The following is a 25862-nucleotide window of genomic DNA, read 5'->3' as shown; positions in this document are numbered from 1 at the left end:
CAGCTGGAATGGATGAAGAGCTGAAACATGTAGTTTCTGCCACAAGCAGACTACGTGGCCTGTTGCCAAAAAAGAACCAGAATGGTCAAATGAGAGGAATTGGAAGGACAGGAAGGGCCTATAGGCCAAATTTTAAAAAATGACCTCTGATCCTTCAGTACCCCCAACTTTTAGGTGCTCACCTCTGGCACCCACAGCCTAAATTTTAGAGGAGCTAAGCACCAGCAGCTTCTATTAATCTCAATCTGAGTAGTGAGTGCTCAGTGCTGCAAAAAAAAAAATTAAAAAAAATCAGACTCTTGTATCCAGAGCTGGGTACCCATAACATGAGACACACAGTTTACAGCACCTAACACAACAGGGCCATTTTAGTGCTATATAATATGAATAATAATAAAAAAAGGAGTGGGCCTGGAAGCTAGAACAGCACCTGTTCCATGTTAGGAAGCCAATATGCAGGCATGAGAATCTTGCACAGCGAGTACCATGTCTTTAGAGGATAATGTTCACCCACTTTTGTGCATTGCTTTGGCTTCTACAGCTGAAACCACAGGTTCTTAACCACATTTCTCCAGGGGGCTGACTCAATCATCCAGAGAGTCGACAGCTGGTCTGCAAACCACTGACTGGGTGGGATAGGCATTGGCCCTGGGTTTCCAAGGAGCGGGGATTCTAGTCTTGGAGCTAACACGTTATTTGCCGTGATTATTCACGGTTCACCACTGCTCAGAGTGTTTTGTGTTCATGACAGAACTAGCTTCACACAGATGGCGCAACAAGCGGGTGAGCAGGGTGCCCATGCAGGAGCAGGCAAGAGGATGGTGTATAGCTGCAGGGCCCAAGCATAATTTTTTCAAGCCCAGTACAAACTTGTAACAGGGGCCCCCTCCCACACACATACCCATGGGGGTTACAGCCTGGGCTGGGCCCCCAAAGGCCTCTGGGCCCCGTAAAGTGTATCCTTCCCCCCATGTGGGGGCCCTGTATGGCTACACACGGGTATGGGGGACTCGTGAGGGGATCGCATGTGTGCACAAGTGCCCACATGTCAATAAAAATGTGTGGGTGAGAGCAGGCAAGGAAGGAAAGGGTGGGCGAGGGTAGAAGTGGAGGCTGCCTGTCAAGAGGAGGACTGGGTGTGGGGAGGCTGGTGTCTAAGAGACAGGCACAGCGAAGCATAGGGCTGGATTTGGGGGTGAGCAGGCGCGGGGTGGGTAGATGTAATAGGCAAGGGAGGGATGCGTGTGCAATGAAACAAGGGCTGGGTCTGCGAAAGTGACGGGGCCTGGGTGTGCAAACGAGGGCGAAGGCTGTGCATGGTGGGCAAGAGCCAGTGTGCACACACAGGGTGGTGGCAAGGCGGGCTGGGTGTACAAAGGGGCGGGGCCGGGCGTGCCCTGGGCGGGGTGGGCGGTGCTTGTAGGGGCCGCTGTTGTGCTAACGGCGGGAGGCGGGGCCGGCTGTGACGGCAGGACCGCAGCTGTAAGAAGTGGGCGCGCGAGGTTAACCCGTGACGCGCTCCTGACTGACGGACTTGGGTCCCTCCCGCGCCCGCCGCGAGCTCGGCGGGAAGGAGGATAGTGCGCACGCGGGGCGACTCTCTCTGACACACACCCCCGATAGCCAATGAGCGTTCCCCATCTGCTCCCCCACTCTGCGTGCGCGCGCAGCGGGAAAGTCCCGAGTTTTCAAACAGTCAGAGCCGCGAAGGCGAGAGGGGCTGTGCGCGCGCGCGCGCCGCGCGGGCGAGGGGCGTGACTGCGGTCGGGGAACGGCCGCCGCGCGAGGGAACGGGAGCTGACATGGCGGAGCCGCTGGTGAGAGAGCGGGGGGAGGGGCGGGTTGGGTTTGCTTTGTCCGCCCCGGGCACTGGGGCAGGACGCGGGAGGAGCGCCCCCCCCCCCCCCGGATCCCGGCGGACGAGAGGGGCGGATCTGGGGGGAGGTGATGCATCTCCCCGAATCCGGTTCCGGCTTTCCCCTGCCCCCCTCCTGGGTCCCGGTCCGGGCTGAGGATGCTGGGGGTTGTCCCAGCTGTCACGGCGCGGCCGTTTCCAGGGCAGGAATGACTGGCCCGCTCTACCTGTGGCACAGACCTCCCTAAGGCTGAGACAGGAGCGCCTGAAAGTCTTTCTGGGTCCACTAGGAGAGAGACTGCTAAAAACTGGCCTCAGGCTGGTCTCGACTGCCTTCCCAGCAGTCTGCTGCAAAGCCCACACCGGGAGTGTCCCTGCTGAATGCCATTTATTCAGGGTGGCATAATCCCAGCAGTGCCGTTTAGAAGCTCGTCTTGAACCCGTTTGTATCTTCATGCAAGGGAAAATCTCTCGCTTGACGAGCTTTCTGGGCATTGGCATGCCAAGCATGGTAAAAGTCCTTGAGGCCTTGCTCCTGTGGCAATTTGGAGATCTGTATGTGCCATTTATTAATTTAATATCTGTTTGATATTGGGATCTTTTTATATGCATCAGTGTCAGACTGCAGATCCCATTTTTGATGTGTGTTTACCTTCTCGGTTGTCCTGTTACCTCCATGCTGGACTTGAATTCCAAAGGTCGGTGGCAAAGGGCTAACAGTAGATGGTCATTAATTTAAGTGCTCTCCATTTGACATTGAATCACTCTAAACAGTTGGCTGACTACTATCCAGGAGAACTGGCTTATCAGAGGAGAGATCGCCTGTCAATGAAGTCATCTGTTAAGTGTTTGGGATCACCTGAAGAAGCTGATCCAGGAGTTGCCTGATGAAGGGACTTGTGTTAATTTAGATGGAATCAAGATATTAACATGACTCTAAGTGTATAACATTAAATAGTGAAGGGCCAGTGCAGGCTGTAGGTACTGGGCAATGGGCAAGCATGTTGCAGCTCTTGGAAGGGGGTGCTAGATAGAGGATTTACCAAAAATCTGGTGAGTGGCCAAGAAGAGGTGCTTGACTAGAGCTTTGACAGCTGCAACCTAAAAGCTCTGTGCAAGAGGTAATGAAATATCCAATAGCTCTAACATGCCATTGGTGCTAACTTTGATGCAGTAGCTTCTCAACCAGCCTCTGGTTGCTCTGCTAAGCTTCAAAACCTAATGGCAACACAAGAGCTGACTCAAAACAAATAGTACTGAAGACAAGGCAGAAAGAACTGCAGGACCAGAACCGTAGCAATATACCTATGCTGTGTTAATCATAGGAATCATTCTGGCAATTTTCTTCAATGGCCTGCATGCCCATTCTAGCAATGTTACAAGCTCAAGGTTAAAAACCCCAAATACTTTTTATTAGTGGAATAAAGCCCTCATAGCTTTTGTTTCTTTGGGCTACCTCTCAGCAAAAGAATCATGTTGAAAAACTATTTGTAGCCATAGCTTCTGGCTTAAAAAAAGACCTAGGTGGGAAGGCTGTACAGTGGGATGCCAGATTCACTTGGAGGAAAGGGCTGAATTCTGTTTAATTATGGACTGGTGGTATATACTCTCCATAATACACAGTAGAATTTCCACCGATGTCAGCAGAAGGTTTATACCCCTTTAGAGAAGAATATTGTATTTGTTCGGTGCTTTATTCTTGCATTAATCATCAGTGAGAAAACAAGCTCCCTTTTAAAGCCACTGCTGTTTCTACCTTTGTTTCTGTTTCTTCCCCCATCCTCATTCCCGTTTCTCTTCTCCTTCCCAGTTTGAGAGTCTTCCCTGTTCTTTTGTCTGCAACAACTCTTAGTGTATGTCTACACTGACGGTGGCAAAGTCACTGCCGTCAGATGGACCTATCTGGATCAACTGAGAGGTCTGTGAAGACCTGCTCAGTCAATCCAGAAGTCGACGCAGTAAAACCACCCCCTCAAGTGGCGTAGTTTCCGTCGGCGCAGTGCAGTGAAGACAGCGCGCAGAAGGGAAGCACAGCAGTCGACTGGATTTATGCAAGCTACTCTGCGTAGCTTGCGTAACTCCCGTTGACTGCCGCCAAATTGCCCGGTAAGTGTAGACCAGGGCTCAGTTCCAGGTCCAGAGAGCATCACTCTACGCCCTTTCTTATAGAATCATAGAAGATTAAAGTTAAAAGGGACCTAAGGAGGTCATCTAGTCCAGCGGTTCTCAACATTTTTTTCCCCGAGTACCACTCGGGTCAGGTACAGTCAGGTCAAGTACCCCTTTACCTGACTGTAACTGACCCGAGTACCACTCGGGAAAAGAGGAGGGGGGGGACTTTCGGAGGCGGCGGGGTTTCGCGGCGGCGGCGGGCCGGGACTTTCGGCGGTGGCGGGGTTTCGCGGCGGGCTATGGCAGGAACAATGCCCTCCGCCGAAACCCTTCCGCTGTTTCCCCTTTTCGGCTGCAGAGTTTAGCAAGGGTGGGTGGGAGGGCCCTTCCAGCGCCGGCAGCAGATTCGGCGGCGTGGTACGGCTCGCGTACCACCCAGCCTTCTTCGGCATACCACCGGTTGAGAACCGCTGATCTAGTCCATAGTTTCCCAACCTGTGGTTCACGTACCCCATGGAGGTAGGAGGTATCTGGGGAAAAACAGAGTGAAGGGGAGGCAGGCAGCAGCTGCCGACTTCTGGGGAAGCTGGGCAGCAACAGCCTGCTTCCCACCCGGTCCCAGCTCCCAGGTAGGAGGCGGGCGGCAGCCGCCACAGTCCTGGGAAGCTGGACTGCAGCAGCCGGCTTCATTTCTGTCACAGCTCCCAGCATGGAGGTGGGCGGCAGCTGCCAGCTTTTGGGGAAGGTTCTCGGCAGCCTCCCGCTTCCCGCCTGGTCCCAGCTCCCAGCTGGGAAGTGAGCAGCAGCCCCCATCTTTTGGGGAAGGTGGGCGGCAGCCCCTTGCTTCTTGCCTGGTCACAGCTCCCAGCTGGGAGGCAGGTGGCAGCCGTTGGCTTTTGTGGAAGGAGCACGGCAGCTGCCCGCTTCCTGCCTGGTTGCAGCTCTCAGCTGGGAAGGGAGTGGCAGCCGCCGGCTCTTGGGGGGGCGCAGGTGGCAGCTGCCCACTTCCTGCCAGGTCCCGGTCTTGAGTTGGGAGGTGGGCGGCAGCTCCCTGATTCCTGCCCAGTCACAGCTCCCACCTGGGAGGCAGGCGGCAGCCGCTAGCTTCTGGGGGAGTCAGGAAGCAGCCCACCGGGTCCCAGCTCCTGAGGGACAGCCTCCAGAGCCCTGGCTTGAAGAAGGGCAGCAGCTGCCTGCCCACATCCCTGGGTCCCAGCCGGCGCAGAAGCCTCTTCTGCCCCAGCTCGGATTGGATGGTAGTTGCCCACCTCCTGGGTTGGCAGCCAGGCGGTAGCCACCTACAGCTTGCCCAGGTGGCAGCCCCGCTCCCTGCCTCAAAGCCCAGTACCCAGAAAACTTGTCAATTTCACTGCTCTAGCTGAGCAGTGAAATTAACAACTATGACAGCCCCAGATTTTACCAATTACCCTCTTTTCCTGTCTTTCTCTCTCTTGTCCTCCTTCCCTGTCTCTCTCTCTCACCCCTTCCTCGTCTCAAATCTATGGCAAAAAATTTGGCATGGTGCTTTATATTCCCCAGCATTCGCATGCCACGCAAAGCCACTTAGCTTTGGCCAAAATCACCTCTAGCCCAGGTATATACTTGAGTTGTGCACCCCGGTGTAAAGGTGGTAACCCTACCCACACTAGATCTGACATCTGTCATACCACGGCCTTATATACTCAGCCCTTCTTCCAACATATGGCTCACATGAGTCTGTAAATATAAAATCCCGTGGAAAATTGAGTGTTGGGGTATTTATGAAAATTTTCAGAAGTTAGGGGGTACTTGCTACTTAAAAGTTGAGAAACACTGATCTAGTCCAACCCCCTCCTCAAAGCAGGACTAACCTCAGCTAAATCATCCCAGCCAGGGCTTTGTCAAGCCGCAACTTAAAAACCTCTAAAGATAGATTCCGCCACCTCCCTAGGTAACCTATTCAAGTGCTTCACCACCCTCGTAATGTAAAACTTTTTCCTAATATCCAACCTCCCCCACTGCAACTTGAGACCTTGCTCCTTGTTCTGTCATCTACTACCATTGAGAACAGCCTAGCTCCATGCTCTCTGGAATTCCCTTTCAGGTAGTTAAAGGCTGCTATCAAATCCTCCCTCATTCTTTTCTTTTGCAGACTAAACAAGCCTAGTTCTCTCAGCCTCTCCTCATAAGTCTTGTGCTCCAGCCCCCTAATAATTTTTGTTCCCTTCCACTGGACTCTCTCCATCTTGTCCACATCCTTTTTGTAGTGGGGGGCCCAAAACTGGACACAATATTCCAAATACGGCCTCTGTTACCTGTCAGCTTGGTGTTCTTGGGGAGCCAGGGCACAAAACTGCTACTCTCTCTGTCTCACCTGAATCAGCCCCCAGCCTCTGCTTGAACCAGAAACTAAAAGCAAGGAAAAGGCAGTGGGAGACACACCTAAACCCCTCCAAACAGGGGTGATAGGATTAAGGCAACTCCCCTAGCCTCATCTACATCAAAGATGTAAAAAGGAGGTATCTCAATTAGCACATCGAGTGGAGAACAGAAGCCTCATCTACATCGAAGATGGAACAAGAATTAGCATACTGAATGGAGAACCAAGCTGTAAAGCAGGAACCGCACTGAACTCTGGGATTGGCAAAGCAGGGATGCACTGCATGATGGGAGTTCTCTGCTCCTGATGTAAATGAACCCACACCTGCACACACCCAGCTCCACAGTTATCAGACCATTCTAGTTATTGATCTCCAAAACACTGAATCTACCTGATTGCATTGTGAGCTCCCTCAAGGAACACTGCCCATAGCCAGGAATGATCAGCTTCTATTGTCCAGCATAAAGAAAACCACTCTGGTATACTCCCTTGAGTCATTGTTTACCATAAACAAAACTGGTGTTTTCCCTTGAACCATTGTTTCTTCCCTACAAAAACCCCAACCCAAGTTCAAACCCTGGCTCTGATGCCTGGATCCAAATGCTGCATCAGCTCCACTGGAACTTCCCCTTTTCCTGACTGATCGTGTTGGGGGCTCTGCCTGTCTCAAGCGCTCCGAACCCTAAGCTGAACAGCCTGTCTCCTGGGAACCTTTGAGTCGCACGGAGTGGTGAGACCCGCCCTCTCATCTTCCCCCAATACTCACTCGCTCCCTCCCTCTCTCCTTTCCTCCCTCCCTCCAGGTATAACTTTCTACTTTTGTAGTCAAACCTGGGATAGCTTTCTCTAATACCCCAACTGTAATTGTGTAGTATTGTAAGCGTTTGATTGTTTTTCTCTCCTTGTATGATATTACTATTAGTATCATAAGTTTTATATACCTGGCAATAAACTAACTCTTATAATCACGCTGGTTGCCAATCTCTGTCTCCAAACTTCATTTATTCTTTTGTGTTCTTGGCTTTCCTATCTTGCTGTGCAGCAATGCTTCTTTTACCTAAGCCAAAGATCCCTGGAGTGCCCAAAAATCCTATGGGGTTTGCTCATCAAGGGGGTTACTACTAGAACAGTTGTAGAATGGTGAGGGGCAGTTGAGAAATGCTGCTCTGCCTAACCTGTGGAGTCCAGGGGCATATAAGGGTGGCCGCTGAAAGTGCTGTGTCACCCAGCCTGCTGAGTTCAGGGACATATAAGGGGTCAGCTGAGAGTGCTGATAGCCCGGTCCGCTCAGACGCACTTGATTAATCTGGAATGTGTGTTTGTATATGTGGGGGGGTTATCTGAATTTGGGGCCGGAGGAACCCACCCCCGAAAATCTTAGGTCCTGCAAGATAGTTCCATTGAGAGGGGACTTGTAGTCATATGAACACACAAGTAACACAAGCAGTACATTAATAGAATCACCCCCCCCCTTCCTAATAAATGAGCATACCCCAAGGTAAAGGGCAAATCTGGTAACACTCACCAATGCTGAATACAGGGGAATAATCACTTCCCTCGATCTGCTGGCAATGCTCTTATTAATGCAGCCCAATATGCTATTAGCCTTCTTGGCAACCAGGGCACACTGCTGACTCATAGCCAGCTTCTTATCCACTGTAACTCCCAGGTCCTTTTCTTCAGAACTGCTGCCTAGCCCATCGGTCCCCAGTCTGTAGCTGTGCATGGGATTCTTCCGTCCTAAGTGAAGGACTCTGCACTTGTCCTTGTTGAATCTCGTCAGATTTCTTTTGGCCCAATCCTCCAATTTGTCTAGGTCCCTCTGTATTCTGTCCGTACCTTCCAGGGTATCTACCACTCCCCCTAGCTTAATGTCTGCAACCTTGCTGAGGGTGCAATCTACCCCATCCTCCAGATCATTAATGAAGATGTTGAACAAAACCGGCCCCAAGACCAGCCCCTGGGGCACTCCTCTTGTTACCGGCTGCCAGCTAGACATCAAGCCATTGATCACTATCCATTGAGCCCGATGATCGAGCCAGCTCTCTATCCATTTTATAGATCAGCGGTTCTCAACCTTTTTTTCCCCGAGTACCACTTGACCTGACTGTACCTGACCTGAGTACCACTCGGGGAAAAAAAGGAGGGGGGGGGGACTTTCGGCGGCGGGGGGGACTTTCGGCGGCGGCGGGGTTACATGGGGGGAACAATGCGCTCCGCCGAAACCCTCCTGCCGTTTGTCCCTTTTCGGCAGCAGGGTTTCGCTGCGGTGGGTGGGTGGGGGGGACTTGCAGTGGCAGCGGGGTTTCACGGTGGTGGAGGGAGGGGGGGGAATTTCGGCGGCGCGGTACGGCTCGCGTACCACCCAGCATTCTTCGAAGTACCACCGGTGGTACGCGTACCACCGGTTGAGAACCGCTGTTATAGACCATACATCCAACCCATACTCCTTTAATTTGCTGATAAGAATACTGTGGGAGACTGTATCAAAAGCTTTGCTAAAGTCAAGATATATCACGTCCACCGCTTTCCCCACAACCACAGAGCCAGTCACCTCTTCATTCCATCCACTGAAATGATCATTGATTAAACCATTTAAATGAGACTTCAATGTCAACATTGAGTTGAAGGTCCAATCAGATTAATAGAAGATATAGGAGTTCATTGAATCATTGTTTCAGGTGGCCTGCAGACTCAGGGAGACACGACTGCATCAGTTACTTTCATTGTTCAGTTAGAAAAATTATCTCTGTAGTCATGATGAAAGTTTTTTTTAAAACGAAAGCTTAGATTCTGGAGAATCTGAATGTCGTGTGGGCCACGTAATTAAGTCATGCAGACTGGATGCTTTACACCTCTGTTTTGGAAGTAAGCGGAGTTATTGGCTGTTGGTATAAATGTGGGCTCACCTACCAGTACTGTAGAGGGCCAGAAAGCTTGAAGTGAGGGATTTCCTACCTGTTTTACACCAGCAGAAAGCCCATGCCTGGGAATCCTCTGGAGTGATGTACTAAGGGAACAAGAATTGGTTAAATAATTTCCATTTCTTTTCCTTTTCAAGTGATAGCATGTTTGATAGTAAGACATTGACTTTTGTTTCTTAACAGAATCATTTAAAAAAAGACTACAGAGCAAGATTCTGCTACGGAGCAGGGTAATTAATTTGTGCTTATATTTTACATTTTAATTCTTAGACACTCACCACTTGTGAAGGTTATGTTGGTTTATATCAGTAGGTTAATATCAGAACTTCAGTCTATCCGCTATATCCCTTTAAATTGGTTATCAGATGTGCTTAGTGTTTTGCTTTTATTTTTGTGATGTGGCTATTTGGAAGTTGATGTGAAATACTAAAGTAGTTATACTCTAAGCATCTGATTTTTTTTTTTCTTTTGGATGTCCTGGACAGTTGAACAATCCTCTGTTAAATAGACTATTAGAAGGTGAACATTGACAAGAAAGTGCATAGTTGGTCACTCAGAAGTTGGGTAACACCAGTGTTTAGGTTGTACACACAACTTTAATCCTGCTTTTTGCTTCTTAGCTACTACATTACCCGATCCAGAAACCCATTGATCTACTCTGGGTATGAGAATGAGTGGAGGTAGGGCCTGTTGATGCTCCCTCCTCAGGCCCCAGGATATTTCTCAGAGCATTGATTTTAGCCATCCAAAGTTCGATAGATGTCTTGGCGGTGGGGATAGAGGATTTACAGGCCTCTTCTATCCAGCTACGGGTCAAAGAGGCTGTGTTACCCAGTGAGGGCTGCTCTCATGCCAGATTTCACCTTTCGGCTTCAAACAGTTTTACCTGTAAAGTACTTTAAAGAAAAAAAATTGTGCATTTTGTTTTATGGGAAGATGTTCCTTCACTCCCCTCACGCTCAACATTGTTTGAGCTATTTTCCCTTGAATTTAAAAAAAAATAACAGATCAAACTCATCTTCATTCAGAAAACTAATCATGGTTAGTGAAAAGTGAAAGTTTATGGGAAGTTATGGACTTGTGGAAATACTGATGACAATGGAAACCATTATGTAACATCAACCGTAGTGCTTCTGCCGCATATGCTGAGATTAACAGGCTACATGCAAATTTTAAATAGGTAACATTTTACTGCAAATGATTCTTTAAATGTATTTTTTTCCTCTTCCCTCTAGAAAACAACAGATTACCATACAGCCTGGCCAAAATGTACTGAAAATTATACATGATTGTTTTGAAAGTAAGCTTCTAACTTTTGTCTGTCATTAGCATTTTTGATTTATCATTTTATGAGCAAGTCGTAACACTCTCAAACTCACCTAGTGGAAAACGAGTAGTTGTATAAGCGATGTGATTTTTCATGTAGGATGTCTATAGCGTAATGCAAAAAATGCAATGATCTTTATAAAAATACATGAAAACTGCACTATAACCTGTTACATAAACTATATCTTTCCCTGTTGACTGGATTTTTTCTCGTTAAGTCAGAGTAAATCATATATTTTAAAACATGCAAGTTATGTACTATTCCGTTTCTCTTGTTACAGTTAGTTTTTTCTTTTTAGATTGTGCTAGTGATTCTACATTAAATTCTCCAAGCATAACACATTGCTCAACCCCTGTCATTTTAAATCAGAAGGAGGATAATTTATTGCTGAACAGAGAGGTAAGTTTTTTGTATTAACTACAGTGTATCTGGTGTGGGGAACAGTTTCCTTTGTGTGCATTTGTTGCCACTGGACAGAGTTTTATACATGCATCTCTTGATGTAAACAGTCAGTACATTTTCTTTATATTTGTGGCATAATTTAGCCCTCTACTGCAGTGGCTCTCAACCAGGGGTAAGCAGAGGTCTTGCAGAGGGTACATCAACTTATCTAGATATTTGCCTAGTTTTACAAAAGGCTACATAAAAAGCACTAGCGAAGTTCATACAAACTAAAATTTCATACAGATAAAATGAAAGTAAGCAATTTTTTAGTAATAGTGTGCTGTGACATTTTTGTATTTTTATGTCTGATTTTGTGAACAAGTAGTTTTTAAGTGAGGTGAAACTTGGGGGTACGCAAGTCAAATCAGACTCCTGAAAAGGGGTACAGTAGTGTGGAAAGGTTGAGAACCACTGGCCTGGCCTATATTTACAACCAAAACCACCTTCTGTTACATTTAACTTCCACAATTCAATAAAACTGAATTGCTTTGATCAGGCAATAACAGTCTATCATGATTTTTATTTTGAAGTCAATGAGACTTTTGATTTTAAGTTACTTAGGTGCTTTTGAAAATCCCACCCTAAGGTGCCTAAATCTGAGCCTTAGAAGATTAACTTTAGACTCCAATTTTTGAAAATTTTGGCCAGTGTATAAAAAAGTTCACAGTAACTTTAATGCATTGAAATTTAATGTATTTGTATTTTCACCATGAAGCAGTTTTGTTTTAAAGCAACAAAGATTTTATGACACTGAGAGGTTTTTAATCATATAATTTTAATTTCTGATTTTGCAATCATTCATGCACATTGCCTAATTTTAAACACCTGAATAGTCTCATTAAAGTCAGTAGAACAATTCAAGTACCTGCTTAAGGATTTGCAGAGTCAGGGCCTTAATTTTCGGTATTTTGTTTTGGTTATAACATTTTTGTAAAAATCAAATAATACTTCATCAGCAGTGGTATTAACATCCCTCTCATAATTTAGTTTTTTATATGTTAAACTAAAGTTTCAATAGCACAAATTTTCAAATTAGTTTTACAAAGCCTCTGTGATTCATCTGAGTGATTTTTTTTTAAAAAAATGGTGATTTAAATTAATTAAATCAACCTATGTTGATGCAGATGATAAATAACTTTCCAAGCATCTTACAGGACTAAGAATTGAATCATGGGGTGACTAGCATGCAGTGGTTTAATTGGGGCTAGTCTACACTTAAAACTTACAGTGGCACAACTGTATCAGTACATCTGTGATGCTGTAACAGTGCTTGTGTAGCCGTGTTATGTCGACAGAAGAGAGCTCTCCCACCGACATAGTAAAGCCACCTAAATGAGCGGCAGTAGCTATGTTGGCGGGAGAGCGTCTTCTGCCCACATAGCTCTGTTCATACAAGTGCTTATGCTGGCAAAATTTATGTCGCTGAGGTGGTGTTTTTCACACTCCCGAGCAACAAAGTTTTGCTGGCACAAGTGCTGGTGTAGACAAGGCCTATCTTGAATGTTGTAATCACATTACTGACAGTTTTAAATGACTGGAAATGTAAGTGTTAAATTGTGATGAGAATCTGCTTTTAAATGATTTAAAATAAGATTAGGATAAGAAAATAGTTGTGTAGTGGAAGGATTTATATTTAATATTTTTACTGTTGCTGTATCATAACAAACTTTTTTCTTTTCTACTTCTTCCACTGTTCACTTCAAATATTACAGCTGAATTCAGGTTTATTTAACTCTGTGAAGAAGACATTTAATTATACATCCTCTTCAGTTGCATCACCAGTAAAATCAATCAGCAGTTCAGGTTGGTGCTAGTATCATTGAATTGTTACATTTTGGAGTAATTATTTCTTGGGATTTTTACATTAATATTTTCTGAGATGAAAAAGCTAATGTTATTTAATATTTGTAGCAGGACAGTCACCTGAAGCACATCAGAAATCTAAGGCACTTGATGACATAGTCAGCTCTAACAAAAAAGAGGGGCATGAGTTTAAAGAAGATACAAGTTTAAGTGAAGATGATCTTTTTGATGCTGGTGATCCTCTCGGTTCTAACAAAAAAGCAAATAGTATATCACAAGATGTTGAAAGATCAAGTCAAAGCCCTTCTGGCATCTCTGATGATGAGAATAATTATGAGATCATCGGATCACCTGTTCTTCTTGTTGAGGAAGCAGAAACATCTGTACACTTGTAAGTTGCTTCGCTTGCTAAACATACAAAAGAAATGTTTGAAAATTATACTTTTATAGCACTCTTCAGTGCTCACAGTTAAATTTAAGACAAGAAGTAGTGATTAAAATGAGACTGTGTGAGTATTGGATAGTCCTGGTTCCTTCAACATTTTTTTTGCACAGTCACTTCAATTTGAGACATGGTAGAAGAAATTAATATTAGACTCTACATCAGAGTGTCATGAAAATAGAAATGTTGAGCTGCTAAAATAATCACTTGCAAAACTATATTTTAAGTTGCTTGCCAGAATCTTTGCTGTTAGCATAATGGCATATTTTCAAAACTTTTTAAAGAAACTGATCATGTAAACTGGTGAAGGATCTAGGAGGAAACTTAAAGTACATTTAGAGATTAAATGTATCAATTCTAAATAATATTTTCTTATGTTTAGATCAAATCTTAATGAACAAGCAACTCCAGCAATGATGAAGAGACCGATGGAAGCTCAAAGGTCAGAAGGCCCTCAGGCAAGGACAGAAGAACAGAGAGTTCCAGTGGAAAGAACAAAATGTGATACTGTGCCTTCTGAACAGAAAAAGAAGTCCCTTTCTTCAGCGTTTTTAGTGGCTATGACAACAGGAACCATTGAAAAAAGGTATACTGAAGTAAAACTTAATTATTTAGCAAGTAATTAACACAATCTGAAGTACCGTAGCAATACATTTAAACCTTATCTAATTAATACTGAATGATTACTAAAAGTAATGATAATTGAATGATAATGATAATTAGAAATAATGGGAGTTATTTATAAAGTGTTTTTAAGGTGCCCAAAAAGCCACAATTGAGGAAAAAGGCTATAGTGGTTAAAAAATGGATCAGGTTTAGAGGGGAAGTGAAGGCAGTTGTTTAAAAAAAAAAAAAAAAAAAAAAAAAAAAGTAATATATAAAAAATGTAAGGAGGGGGAAGCTGATAGTAGTGAATATAAATCAGAAGGCAGGAATGGTAGAAATTTGATAAGGAAAGCAAAGGGACACGAGAAATCTGTGGCCAGCGGAGCTAGGGACAATAAGGAGGAGTTTTTAAGTAGATTAGGAACTAAAAGATTACTAACGATGGTATTGGTCCATTACTAGATGGAAATGGTAGAATTATCAACAGTAATGCAAAAAAGGCAGAAGCATTCAATAAATATTTGTTCTGTATTTGGGGAGAAAACCAGTTGATGATGTAGTCCATAAATAACACACTTTCCATTCCATTACTATCTCAGGAGGATGTTCAACAGCAGCTACTAAAGTTAGACACATCTTTAAATCAGCAGGTCCAGAAAACTTTCATCCAAGAGTTTTAAAACAGCTGGTTGAGGAGATTGCTAAATCATTAATGTTGATTTTTTCAGTAATTCTTGGAACACTGGGGAAGTTCCAGAAGAATGGAAGAAAGCTTAATGCTGCATCACTATTTAAAAAGGATAAATAGGATGACCTGGGTAATTATAGGTCTGTCACTCTGACATTGATCCCAGGCAAGATAATGGAGCAGCTGATACAGGACTTGATTAATAAAGAATAAAAGGAGGATACTGTAATTAATTCCAATCAACATGCTTTTATGGAAAATAGATCCCATCAAACTAATTTGATATCTTTTTATTAGATTACAAGGTAACTGTTGATGTAATATACTTAGACTTCAGTAAAGTGGTTGACTTGGTACCACATGACGCTTTGATTAAAAAACTAGAACGATATAAAATTAACATGGGGGCATGCATTAAATGTATTAAAAGCTAGCTAACTGATAGGTCTCAAAATGTAAGGGTAAATGGGGAATCATCATCGAACAGGTGTGTTTTCAGTAAGGTCCCACAGGGATCCATTTTTGATCCCTTGTTTAATATTTTTATTAATGACTTGAAAGAAAACCATAAAATCACCACAGATAAAGTTTGCAGATGTCACAGATGGGGGGGAGTGGTAAATAATGGAAGAGGACAGGTTACTGATAGACAGTGATCTGGATATGATGATAAGCAGGGTGCAAGCAAACAATATGTGTTTTAATGTGACTAACTGTAAATGTATAAATTTAGGAACAGAATATATGTAGGCCATACTTACTGGATGGGGGACTCTGTTCATCTTTCATCAGTGACTTTGGAAAAGATTTGGGGGTAGTGGTGGATAATCAGCTGAACATGAGCTCCCAGACTAGATGATCAAAGTGATCACTTTTGGCCTCCAAAGCTATGAATCTAAGTCTTAATTCTGACATTGCTTTTTATTAATCGTTTTTGTACATTTATTTCCATCTGAAATTAAAAAATGCAGGCAAAGGGATGCTTGGGTTACCAAAATTTGAGTTATGTAACATAAAAATCAGTAGCATTTGAAACTGCTGTGCAGTTGAAATCTTGAACAGTTTCGAGACTCTGGCAGAGAATATTGATGCTCCTATGGCTGTCATTGGTCCCAGAAAAAGAGCCAGCAAGTCCTGGGTCTCTGTTAATACCTTAACCATCGTTGAACTGTGTCATGCGGGTCATTTGAGAGGTGATATGGTCATGCATTGTAAGCTAAATGGCGCTTGTGGAATAAAAAAAAAAAGCAATACACACTGATGGCAAAATTTTTATGGAAGCTAAAGCCACTAGAGAGAGCTTCTACTGGAAATGACATCGCCTTTGTGTTTAAACGCTTGAGAGACATCAGTGACGAGAAAGGTCATTCACTCAGTGAGGTGCAGTTCTTGTCAGCTAATAAGCACAGAGGCAGAGTGCGTGACATTTCAGCCAGCTACTAAATGCGCCCACAATTTCTTTTGACCCTGACCTGAAGGCTGCTGCTGAGTTGACCTATTCCGCACTATTTGATCCTAGCAAATTTACTATTAACAAAATCCACAGAGATGTAAAGAAGCTTAAGGGTAAATAAGGTGGCAGAAATCTGGAATTCCTGCAGAACTGTTAAAATGCCATGGCCAGCTGTTCTTTTGTGGCTTCACTTGCTGTTCAGTATCATCTGGAGAACAGAGTCAGTCCCATCCGACTGAGAAAAAGGCCTTATTTTACTAATTTGGAAATGTAAAGGCAGCAAATGAGACTGTTGTAACTGTTGGGGCGTTACTCTTCTGTCTGTCCTGGGGAAAGTTTTTGTTTCTGGTTTGTTGGCCTGAGCTGCTGATATTTTAAGGAGCAAGAGAAGACTACACCCAATTGCCTTTAGTCTTGGCTATTTCACGATGGAGCAAATTTTCATGGTGTGCAAGCTTATTGAGAAGATACGAGAATTCACATGCCCCATTCACATTGCATTTGTGGATACCAAAGGCCCTTTGACTCTGTTGACAAGGAATTTCTTTAGCTGATCTTGAAAACTTGCAGGCCTCCCTTAAAAACTCTGTGCAATGTTCTGTCTCTTAGATGATGACTCTTCAAGATGCATTCTTGTAAATGGGGAAAAACCCATCTTCTTTTGAAGTAGGTTGTGCATTTGACATGGGTGCATTGCTGCTCAGAACTCTCCAGTGCTTTTATAGGCTCTGTGCTTGATCAGAAACTAAGTAAATGCATTTTAGGCATATGCCTTGATGACAAGAACCTCACTGACATTGATTTTTGTCGATGACATAGCATTAGTTGTTGAATCGATGGACAAGCTAGTTGAGGCACTTAAAGCTCTGCAAAGCTCATTTACAAATGTCAGCCTAAAAATTAATTGTGGGTAAAACCAAAATTGTACCAGTCAATGATTTCGAACACACTGAGGGCTCCTGCATCTTAGTGGGTGACCACCCAGTTGAGATCATCTGTGATTTCACCTACCTCAGCTCTGTTGTTAATATGAGTGACATCAAGAAGTGTTGTCAGTAATGTGGCCCCTTATCAAGAATGTCTTGCAAACCATACACCTTGATAAGTAAAGAGACGAAGCTACTGGTCAGTATTCTGATCTGTTTTACTGAAACACAGCCCTTCCCTGTCAAGACTGAGAAGAAGTTGGATATAGTTCAGATGAAGTATCTCCGAATGATCGAAAACATCAAATGGTACAAATTCAAGTCAAATGAAATGATCCATTTACTAACTAAACAGGCTCTGCTCACTTGAACAGTTGCCCAGCACTCTCTAGTATGGTTATCTGCTCTGACTGCCTACCAACTTCCTTGGCAAAATAATCTTTGACTTTGTCCCAGTGAAAGTAGGGTGGAAAAAAACCTCTGGGAAGACGTAGAACATGAAGGCTGGAGGGTTCCAACAGACATCTGTGTTTCACAGGCATCCTACACTGTAATGTACCACATTTGGCTCAGGTCAAAATATCATGGAGGTGCATAATGCATTCAATAGCCTGTGTGCTGTCCAAGTGATAACATGAGAACTAATCAAGCAACTTAACCAATTTTGTATCTTTATGGTTTGACATTTATTGTTCTTGCTTATATCTGCCAATACAATATTTTGTCATAGATTGTTTGACCACCAAAGTAGTGTGTAACTTCTAGTTTTTTGTGGCTTCAATACAAAAACAGTAGTTTCTGAGCGGGGTGGAGATGGATTTATGCTGGGGCAAGGCTGTGTGGGAGTGTCTTTTAAGAGCCACTGAACTCTGTGGAAGTTGGGTGTGTGGTTCTTAGCATGGGATAGAATATTGCTTTTCAGGAAGTTTAAGTTAATGGGAGAGGAAGTTAGCTGGGTAGGGGTCAGGTGGGAGCAGTGTTATGGCTCTTCAAAATGTCTGATTTAGTGATCAGGTACAAACCTGAGGTCACAGATAGGGAAAAAAAGGGGCTGTGTCCCTATTTCGTCAAGTGGCCAGTGAGACAACAAGATGGGATGATGAATCTGCAGTCAAAGTAGTACCTTGTAATGTGCTCAGATGTTATGAAGTCACTGTTAGATTTGCAGGGTTAAACTCTGAGGGTTTTTAACTTGAAGCATTTGAATGCTGCTCAGAGATGAAAGCCAAATTGAATTAAACCATCTTCCTTTATTTTGGAATGAAAACCAGAAACCCATTATTTCCAGTTGGTTTAAGACAATTTCTCAAAATCTTGTACAGGCAAGTGTAAAGTATGGAAGAACATTCCAGGAAAAACAAGTTAAACTTTTAATTATATTGCTGTATGGATTGTTATATTGTCCATAGTAGTACAATGCTCAAATTAATGGTGGTTTTTCCCCTCAGATATTATATAGTCGGTAAATAACCCAAAACATTTGAGGCATTTATCTTTCCTTTAATACTTTGTCTCATTTATTTTCAAACTGTCTTTATTTGCTAAATCAAATTACCGGAGAAAATAACCCTTTTTTGTATTTTTATCCGTAGGTATTCAGCCTCAGTAGCACCACCCCCCTCTCCTGTAAAAGATTTAGATTTAGGAATGGAAAATGAGTGTGAGTTTTTGATTGATGAATCGGATAGTTTTTCTTCTACACCCTGGTTTTCAATCCCCAAAAGGAACAAAAAAATAGAGAAACGGGCCTTAGCAAAGCCTGTGCCAAAATCTCAGCCTTCTGAAAGAAAAAAGGCAATTGTACAAGAAAGCACGAAACGCAAGGATAGGAAGGCACAGAATGAAGTAGCTGTTAAATTGACTCGTGTGGAACAGTCGACAGTGAAAACATGTAATGTTGCTGAAGAGAGACAAGATGAGTTACAAAATGCTTCAGATACAAATATAGGGTTGTCTGCCAAAAAGGAAGATGCTGTTAAATCTCTAAGGCAAAGCGGTCCTCATGTGGGTAAGCCATATTTAAGGCAGATCAAGATGTAAAGACACTTTGGATTTTTGTACTTATGAAGGCAAATGTTAAAAATTGAATTATGATAAAAGAAAACGACTCCCTATTAGTGGAGATCCTTCTGCTCTTGATTTGCATGTTCTTAACTGAATGTGTTGGCAACTGAAGAATTTTTCCTTTGGTTTAAAATGGTGGTGGTCCTCCTGTGGAGCTGATCTCTTTGGGGATGTTTTGATTGATTCCAGGGGATGTTAAAACAGGGAATAGGGAATATAGGAAAATATTCCTTAGTTCCTTTATTTCTGGGTCTTTTTAAGATTACAGCAGTTGGGAGGCAATTTGGGAGGATCCTGAATGGGAGGAAAGGATCAGTTGAAAGGGGGCGGGGGGAAGATGTATGGCAGTGAGGGAAACAACAGTGACTCTTTTCACCCTTGACCACATGTGGAATTATTAGGGAAGGTAGCCATGTTAACTTGCTTCCCCATTTCCCCAAGAACGGGGTACCATCTGTGTTCCACTCCCAACTTTGGAAGGAGCTAGAGGTTTGTCTGCAGGAAATCAGCATTTGGGGAGTGATGGGGAGAGTTACTTAACAGGAAGAGTTTAAAGTTGACTGGGAAGCAGCTATGTGAGATAAAAATTGCTGCAAATCTTTCTAGATTAGAGATTAGGACTGAGTAGGTAAATAGAATGTGGTACACTGAATATTTACCACTGTACGCAGAATGTTCACTAGATGGCACTGCTTTGAGAACCCTTAAGTGAAAACTGCCCACCAGGGAAAACCTTATGTTCATGATATTTCAGTTAATAACCATATGATATAGTTTTATATATAAAGTTATTTCTGTGGTTTTTACAAAGGAAAGGAGTTAATATGTGCATTTTTGTATGTTTGCAGAAGACAGTAAAAAACATAAACACGGACAAAAATCCATAGGGACCACAAACGAGAAAAAGTCCATGGCCCTGAAACAGATACCCAGAATATTCACTTTGCCACTGTCCAAATCAGACACCGATATGTCTGATACAGAATATAAACCAACAGAAATACCGAATGAAGAATCCTTTGAATCTTGTAGTATAGATGAGCAACCTGAAGATAAGGTTGCATCTTCAAAAGAGGATCATAATTTTCCAAAATCTTCCCAGTCCATTTTAAAAACTGCTTTATGTTCATCCCACAAGAAACAGACTGATAAGCAGAAACTTTCAAAAGTTACATCAGCTAAAAAACTGGCAGAAAACCGAAGAAACAAAGTTAAAAAATCTGCCCTTAAATCTAATAGTAGAAAATCTAGGGTACAAATTTCAGAGGAGAGTTCTGAAAATGAGTCCATAGAGGAGGAAGATGAAAGAGAGCTTTTAAAATCAAACAAAGTGACTTCTGCATTACAGAAGTCCCTTAAGTCCCCCAAACCTAAAAACATCATACATTCACTATCCAAATCAGACACCGATACGTCTGATACAGAATATAAACCAACAGAAATACCGAATGAAGAATCCTTTGGATCTTGTAATATAGATGAGCAACCTGAAGACAAGGTTGCATCTTCAAAAGAGGATCATAATTTTCCAAAATCTTCCCAGTCCATTTTAAAAACTGCTGTATGTTCATCCCACAAGAAACAAACTGCTAAGCAGAAACTTTCAAAAGTTACATCATCTAAAAAACTGGCAGAAAACCGAAGAAACAAAGTTAAAAAATCTGCTCTTAAATCCAATAGTAGAAAATCTAGGGTACAAATCTCAGAGGAGAGTTCTGAAAGTGAGTCCATAGAGGAGGAAGATGAAAGAGAGCTTTTAAAATCAAACAAAGTGACTTCTTCATTACAGAAGTCCCTTAAGTCCCCCAAACCTAAAAACGTCATATATTCAATAGAATCATCTGGTAATATATATACTAAAACTCCTATAAAATCTAAAGAACCATCACAGAATTGCATAGACAATATACAAGATGTTGGTGAGGGGAAAAGATCATCAGCTAAATCTTCATGGAAGACAGCTACTCGGATTAATCAAAGAACAAATATGATTGTTTGTTCAAATCCTGAAAATGCTGAACCTGGGAATACAACAGATCACACGGATTCTTCTGGCCAGGACATGGCAGAACAAAAACACAAGAAGTCAAATGCATCTGTGAAAATAAAATATAAAAAAAAGAGTAATGTCCACCAATCACAGTAAGTGGTTTTGTGTACTTTTTAAATGAATGTACAATTTAATGGTTCATAAAACATGTTCTGCCAAAATAGAGGCATTACAAAGCAATTAAAGTATACAATACAGATTAGAACTCCATAAATCAGTAATAAGCAGCTAAATGAAGTGGTATAATTAAAAAGCCGTTACTAAACATGGGCTGACAAATCCAAGGTTTTCTTGCAATGGGGACCTAATATTTTGTCTTGTGAAGAGTCCTCTTGTGATGCTATAGTACCAGATTCAGTATGGAAAGGTACCCATAGGGGAAAATTTTAGTATTACGTTGTTTCTGTGAAATTAATTTTGAAGGGGTATATGTTTAGGGTATTTACTAATCCAAGGCATGGAATAATTCCATACATTTTCTGTAAAGTCTTAAGAAGAAACTCAGACTTGAATTTATATTAATGGCTGTTCATTTAAAAAAGTAATCCGTTACATTTTAAAGGGTGGCAGTCAACTTGAGTTGGAGGCCTCACTTTTTTTTGGTAAAATACTTTTACAAAACGTAGGAATCTAAGAAATGCCATACCAGATAAGACCAGTGGGCCTATCTAGTCCAGTGTCCTGTCTGATAGTGCCCAGTGCCAAATGTTTTAGAGGAAGGTGCAAGAAATTCTAGAGTGGACAAATATGGAACAACCTGCCCATAAGAGGGTGCTTCCTCCTAATCCGATAAATTCACTTATGCACTGATCCAAGAGGATATGTACTACTTACTTCCTGGTTTCTAAATTTTTTATTCTGTCTAATGTAACTGTATGTTCTTATTATCATGTAAATGTTTAAATCTGTAAAATATCAAATTCTCCAAAACCCTAGACTGATAGACATAGTTCTATGGAAGCAGCTTATGCAAGGGTTTTTTGTTGAGTAATATAGTTATAGTCCTCTGCAGTGTTTGCAAGCCAGGTATAGCAGCATTCTATGGGGATGACATCCACACAGTGGGGGGAAAATGTTAGAAATACATGGACACAAATTAAACAGAGTAGAAACTATTTATAAACAAATCAAATTGATTAACTGAATTTATTTTCCAAGGTGAGTGAATTTATATAGTAAACAGAAGACACTGTAAAAAGTAAATTCCATTAATAATCAAAGGTATTATTACAATCTAAAAATTACCACTCACCTTAATGTAAGCACCAAGAGTAATGTACAAATAGGAGTGACAAGCATAAAGAAAAGTAATCAAACTTACTTAGTGTTGGGCTTGAACAAGCAGTTTTATGACTCATTGATATTACTTATTTTAAAAAAGGACTCTGTTACTTTGATCAATTACATTTAACAAATGTAGTAGGAGATGTCCTATTTGCTTTTGTGACAGTATTTACTTGCAGTGAAGTTAGTATTAGATTTATGGTTGGTCATTAAAACTGAGGAAGCCTGTCTCTGATTCAGCCAAACTAAGTGCTGTACTCTTATTTTTTCTAAAACTCCTTCTATATGCCCATCTTTACTATAAAGAATTACTTTCAGTAAGATTACTAACAGTTGCATTTCTTCTAGAGTCTTTTCTGCTCCTGAGGAAAACAAGAATCATAGCAGGTAATTTCCTCTATTGCATGTAGAATTGTCATTTTAATATTTCTCAGCACTCAGACACAATAGCAATGCTGCAAAACCTGCTGACTAGGGTAAATGAGCTGTCACCAGGATTTTGCTTTTTTCTGAGACTTGTTACCTTGATCCTAAATCAGACTGGCATTTTTAAATTCTGCTTGGTAAATGATTGTTGACAGTAGTATCAATAATACTAATAATATTATAATAGTATCAGTAGCAATATATTGTTAATAGTAATAGGGGTCCCAACTGAGATTGGGATTGTGCTAGTCATATGTATGCATACATCCCCAGTCAGGGAGTTTTAATATCAAAATGAATAATACAGGGGTTCATCTGCTGATTTTATTATTAATTTTCATATCTTAATTCATGAAACTCAATATTTTAATTTAAATGAAGTTGCTGCAGAATTTCTGGTTTGCCACACCAGTGCCACAGAGCTCAGGGGGTGGAATTTTATGTTCAGCTTGCTGTGGAGTATTTTGGTTATAATTCAACACAGACTATTGAGTCCTAACGGTCTTAAAGTGTAACCAGCAATAAGGAGGAAGGAAGGACACCACTGAGGATCAAGTTCCAGGGCTGGTCTTAACATAGTCCAAGTTCCAAACCATTTTCTCTTTTCTCTCCACTCCCTATTCCTTTTAAAACATTTTTTAAAAAGCCTTTATAGATACTTAGGGAACACAGTGGAAAGGGAGGGAAAGATGAGGAGGCACAATGATGAGGAGCAAAGAGTGTTGGTGTAGAGAAGAGATGGGAGTGGGGAAAGGTTCATGGTCTCTGTCGGGCGGAGGAAGCATCATGAGAGAGATGGATTAAATGCCAGTAAATGTCATTGACAGTCCGACTGCAAGCAGTGAAGACATCAAAGAATGAAGTGCTGATTTGAAGAAATGCAGCTCTGACTGCTCTAAGGCTCCCTGGGAAACTGGGGGATGTCCAGCTCCAACTCTGGGAGTTTCTGTCCACTGGCAGCCATATGGTAGTGGGACCTGGATGGGTCTCTCTGTTACTGGTATAAATGGGGACAGTAAAAGGTCATGGAAGGCTGGCTGTTCCTCCCTTTCCCAGCTACTGACCTTGGACAACACTTAGCCCTTGTACCGCCATTTCCTCACTTTTGTAATGTGCTTTGAGATCTACCAACAGAAAGGGCCATATAAATGCTAAATGTAGAACTGATATTTACTAGAGTAAACTGGTCCTTCAAGATAATTGCCTGAATAGATCCACATGCTTAAATGATGTGTTCCCTGGTACACAAGCTCACACGTGCTGCTGGTAGCTAGCATGTCTGTTGGGCAGTGTGCACACTCTCTCTAGTTTGGTACCCTTATTTGAGGGAGCATGGACCCAACTGCCCCTCAGTTCCTTCCCCTAAATCAAGTAAGACTTGTATATAGTCTTACTTGAATATAGTAAGACTCCAGAATAGTGTCTCAGTGGCTCCAATGGCCTCTTTAGCTGGAAAAGGTTTTGTGGAGACTGTGTTGCTTCTAGGTCAGCAGTCTCCTGTGGGCAAGTTCAAAACTTTCTCTTTATGACTGCTGTAGGCTTCTAATGTGTCCCAGCTGCCTGACAATCAAGCATTTCTGCTGTTTGGACTAAACAGTCTACCAAGTTCATTGCATTACCTACCATGTGACAGGGCATCTATAGATACCATATGCTCTATCCTACAAACCCCTTAAGTTCAGATGTTCTGCCACTCCATTTCTACAATATTTTCATAAATTTAATTTTTGTCCACCATATGTGGTTTTGTTCCCGTTTCCTCATACTAGACTGCAAATGTACAATGGAATGTCTACATCGTGTTTCCACAGCCTCTTTTCCTCTTCCTTAATGTATGGGTTTCTTATTATGTTGACAAATATTTGACATATTTAGAGGGTCAAAATGTTGCATTATAAAAAAAACTTTGAAATTTGATACTATTGGTTTTATAATGTTTTTATTTTTCATAAATGAACATTTTCAGACAGATGCTATTTTTTTTTAAAGTGGGCCCATACTGAAACGTTCCATAAAATTTACTTCAAAAAATGACAAGCCTATTGAATATGAATGGGAGGATTCATCTTCAGGTAAGGTTTAAAGGTGGCATTTTTTTGAGTTCCTTTTTTATATATGAGAGAATATGGCATATTTAATTTAAAGTACTTAAAACACTACTCAACTGAATTTAAAATTGCACGCAGTATCATGAAAGGTGTCAGAGAAACCCAGAGGCAGAAGGTCTGTTCTTTAGTCTTCTAGGGTCATCCATGAATGTGCTAATTTATATATCTAGGACTTTCTTCTTCAGAAATTGGGTTTTACCTAAATTTTGGAAATAACTTTGGTTTGGAATTATATGTAAGTGTAATAAGGCTGAATGAGACTGGAGTCCTGTGGAAAAAATAGCATGTGATCATTAATCCCGGTTGTGGTGATTTATTTTGTTTTTTTCAGATGTATCACCGTTTAAGACTACAGATTTAAGAGATTTTTTGTCAAAAACACCACTAAAGCATAAGCTAGGTAAGGTTATTTTAAAAATTCCTTTATGTAAGACCATGAAATACAGCTAGGTTTCCAATTTTAAAATAAATAATGCCCAATAAAGACCCACTAAACTCTTGAGGGGGGAAAAAGAAGCATGTTGTAACTTTATCATTTATGTTATAATAGTATGATAATCCCAGTCAGATTATGGTCCCATTGTGAAAACCTAGAAAGGTGCAGTCCCCAGGAGCCTACAGTTATGTTGAAAATATGACAAGGTTGTGAGAATGGAATGCAACAAACAAGCAGAAGTGGTCATGATGGTAGGCAAGACATGTTAGTTCCATTTTTTAAAAAACAGAATTAACCTTTATCTAGTTTTTAAAATGAATTTAAACTTTGGCCATAAATATAACAATATATAGAATAAACTCTGAACTTTCTCTTTTTTAAACAATTGTATATTCAACAATTTTTTAGCTTTGTCATGCTAATTTTAATGATATTTAATATAAATATTTTCTGTTTTTTCTCCTTTCATTTTTATTTCATCATTTAAAACTCTGGTCTCTTCTGTCTTTTAAAAATTATTTTAAATACTTGCCTTTTGGTATGTAACATTTGCCA

The 25862-nt window shown here is 41.8% G+C and overlaps 1 protein-coding gene across 3 annotated transcripts in view; it reads left to right on the top strand.

Moving 5' to 3' along the window:
* Nucleotides 1-1706: 1706 nt before the first annotated feature.
* Nucleotides 1707-25862, top strand: part of CENPC (centromere protein C) — a 67141-nt gene continuing 42985 nt past the window's right edge. For 2 of the 3 annotated variants that reach the window (XM_067557354.1, XM_067557352.1), the window contains exons 1-12: nt 1707-1817; nt 9434-9480; nt 10486-10550; nt 10876-10976; nt 12734-12824; nt 12933-13215; nt 13649-13852; nt 18532-18947; nt 19852-21145; nt 22686-22724; nt 24753-24835; nt 25203-25271. In XM_067557354.1, the coding sequence (XP_067413455.1) occupies nt 1803-1817; nt 9434-9480; nt 10486-10550; nt 10876-10976; nt 12734-12824; nt 12933-13215; nt 13649-13852; nt 18532-18947; nt 19852-21145; nt 22686-22724; nt 24753-24835; nt 25203-25271 (2707 nt within the window). In that variant the 5' untranslated portion in view covers nt 1707-1802. The remainder of the gene's footprint in view (nt 1818-9433; nt 9481-10485; nt 10551-10875; nt 10977-12733; nt 12825-12932; nt 13216-13648; nt 13853-18531; nt 18948-19851; nt 21146-22685; nt 22725-24752; nt 24836-25202; nt 25272-25862) is intronic. The other variant, XM_067557353.1, reaches the window with a different exon arrangement.

Source organism: Emydura macquarii, unplaced genomic scaffold (genome assembly GCF_026122565.2).
Source record: "Emydura macquarii macquarii isolate MOO-44397 ecotype Brisbane River unplaced genomic scaffold, CSIRO-AGI_Emac_v2 contig_1790, whole genome shotgun sequence".
Lineage (NCBI taxonomy): Eukaryota > Metazoa > Chordata > Testudines > Chelidae > Emydura > Emydura macquarii.
This window is presented reverse-complemented; position numbering and strand designations above follow the sequence as displayed.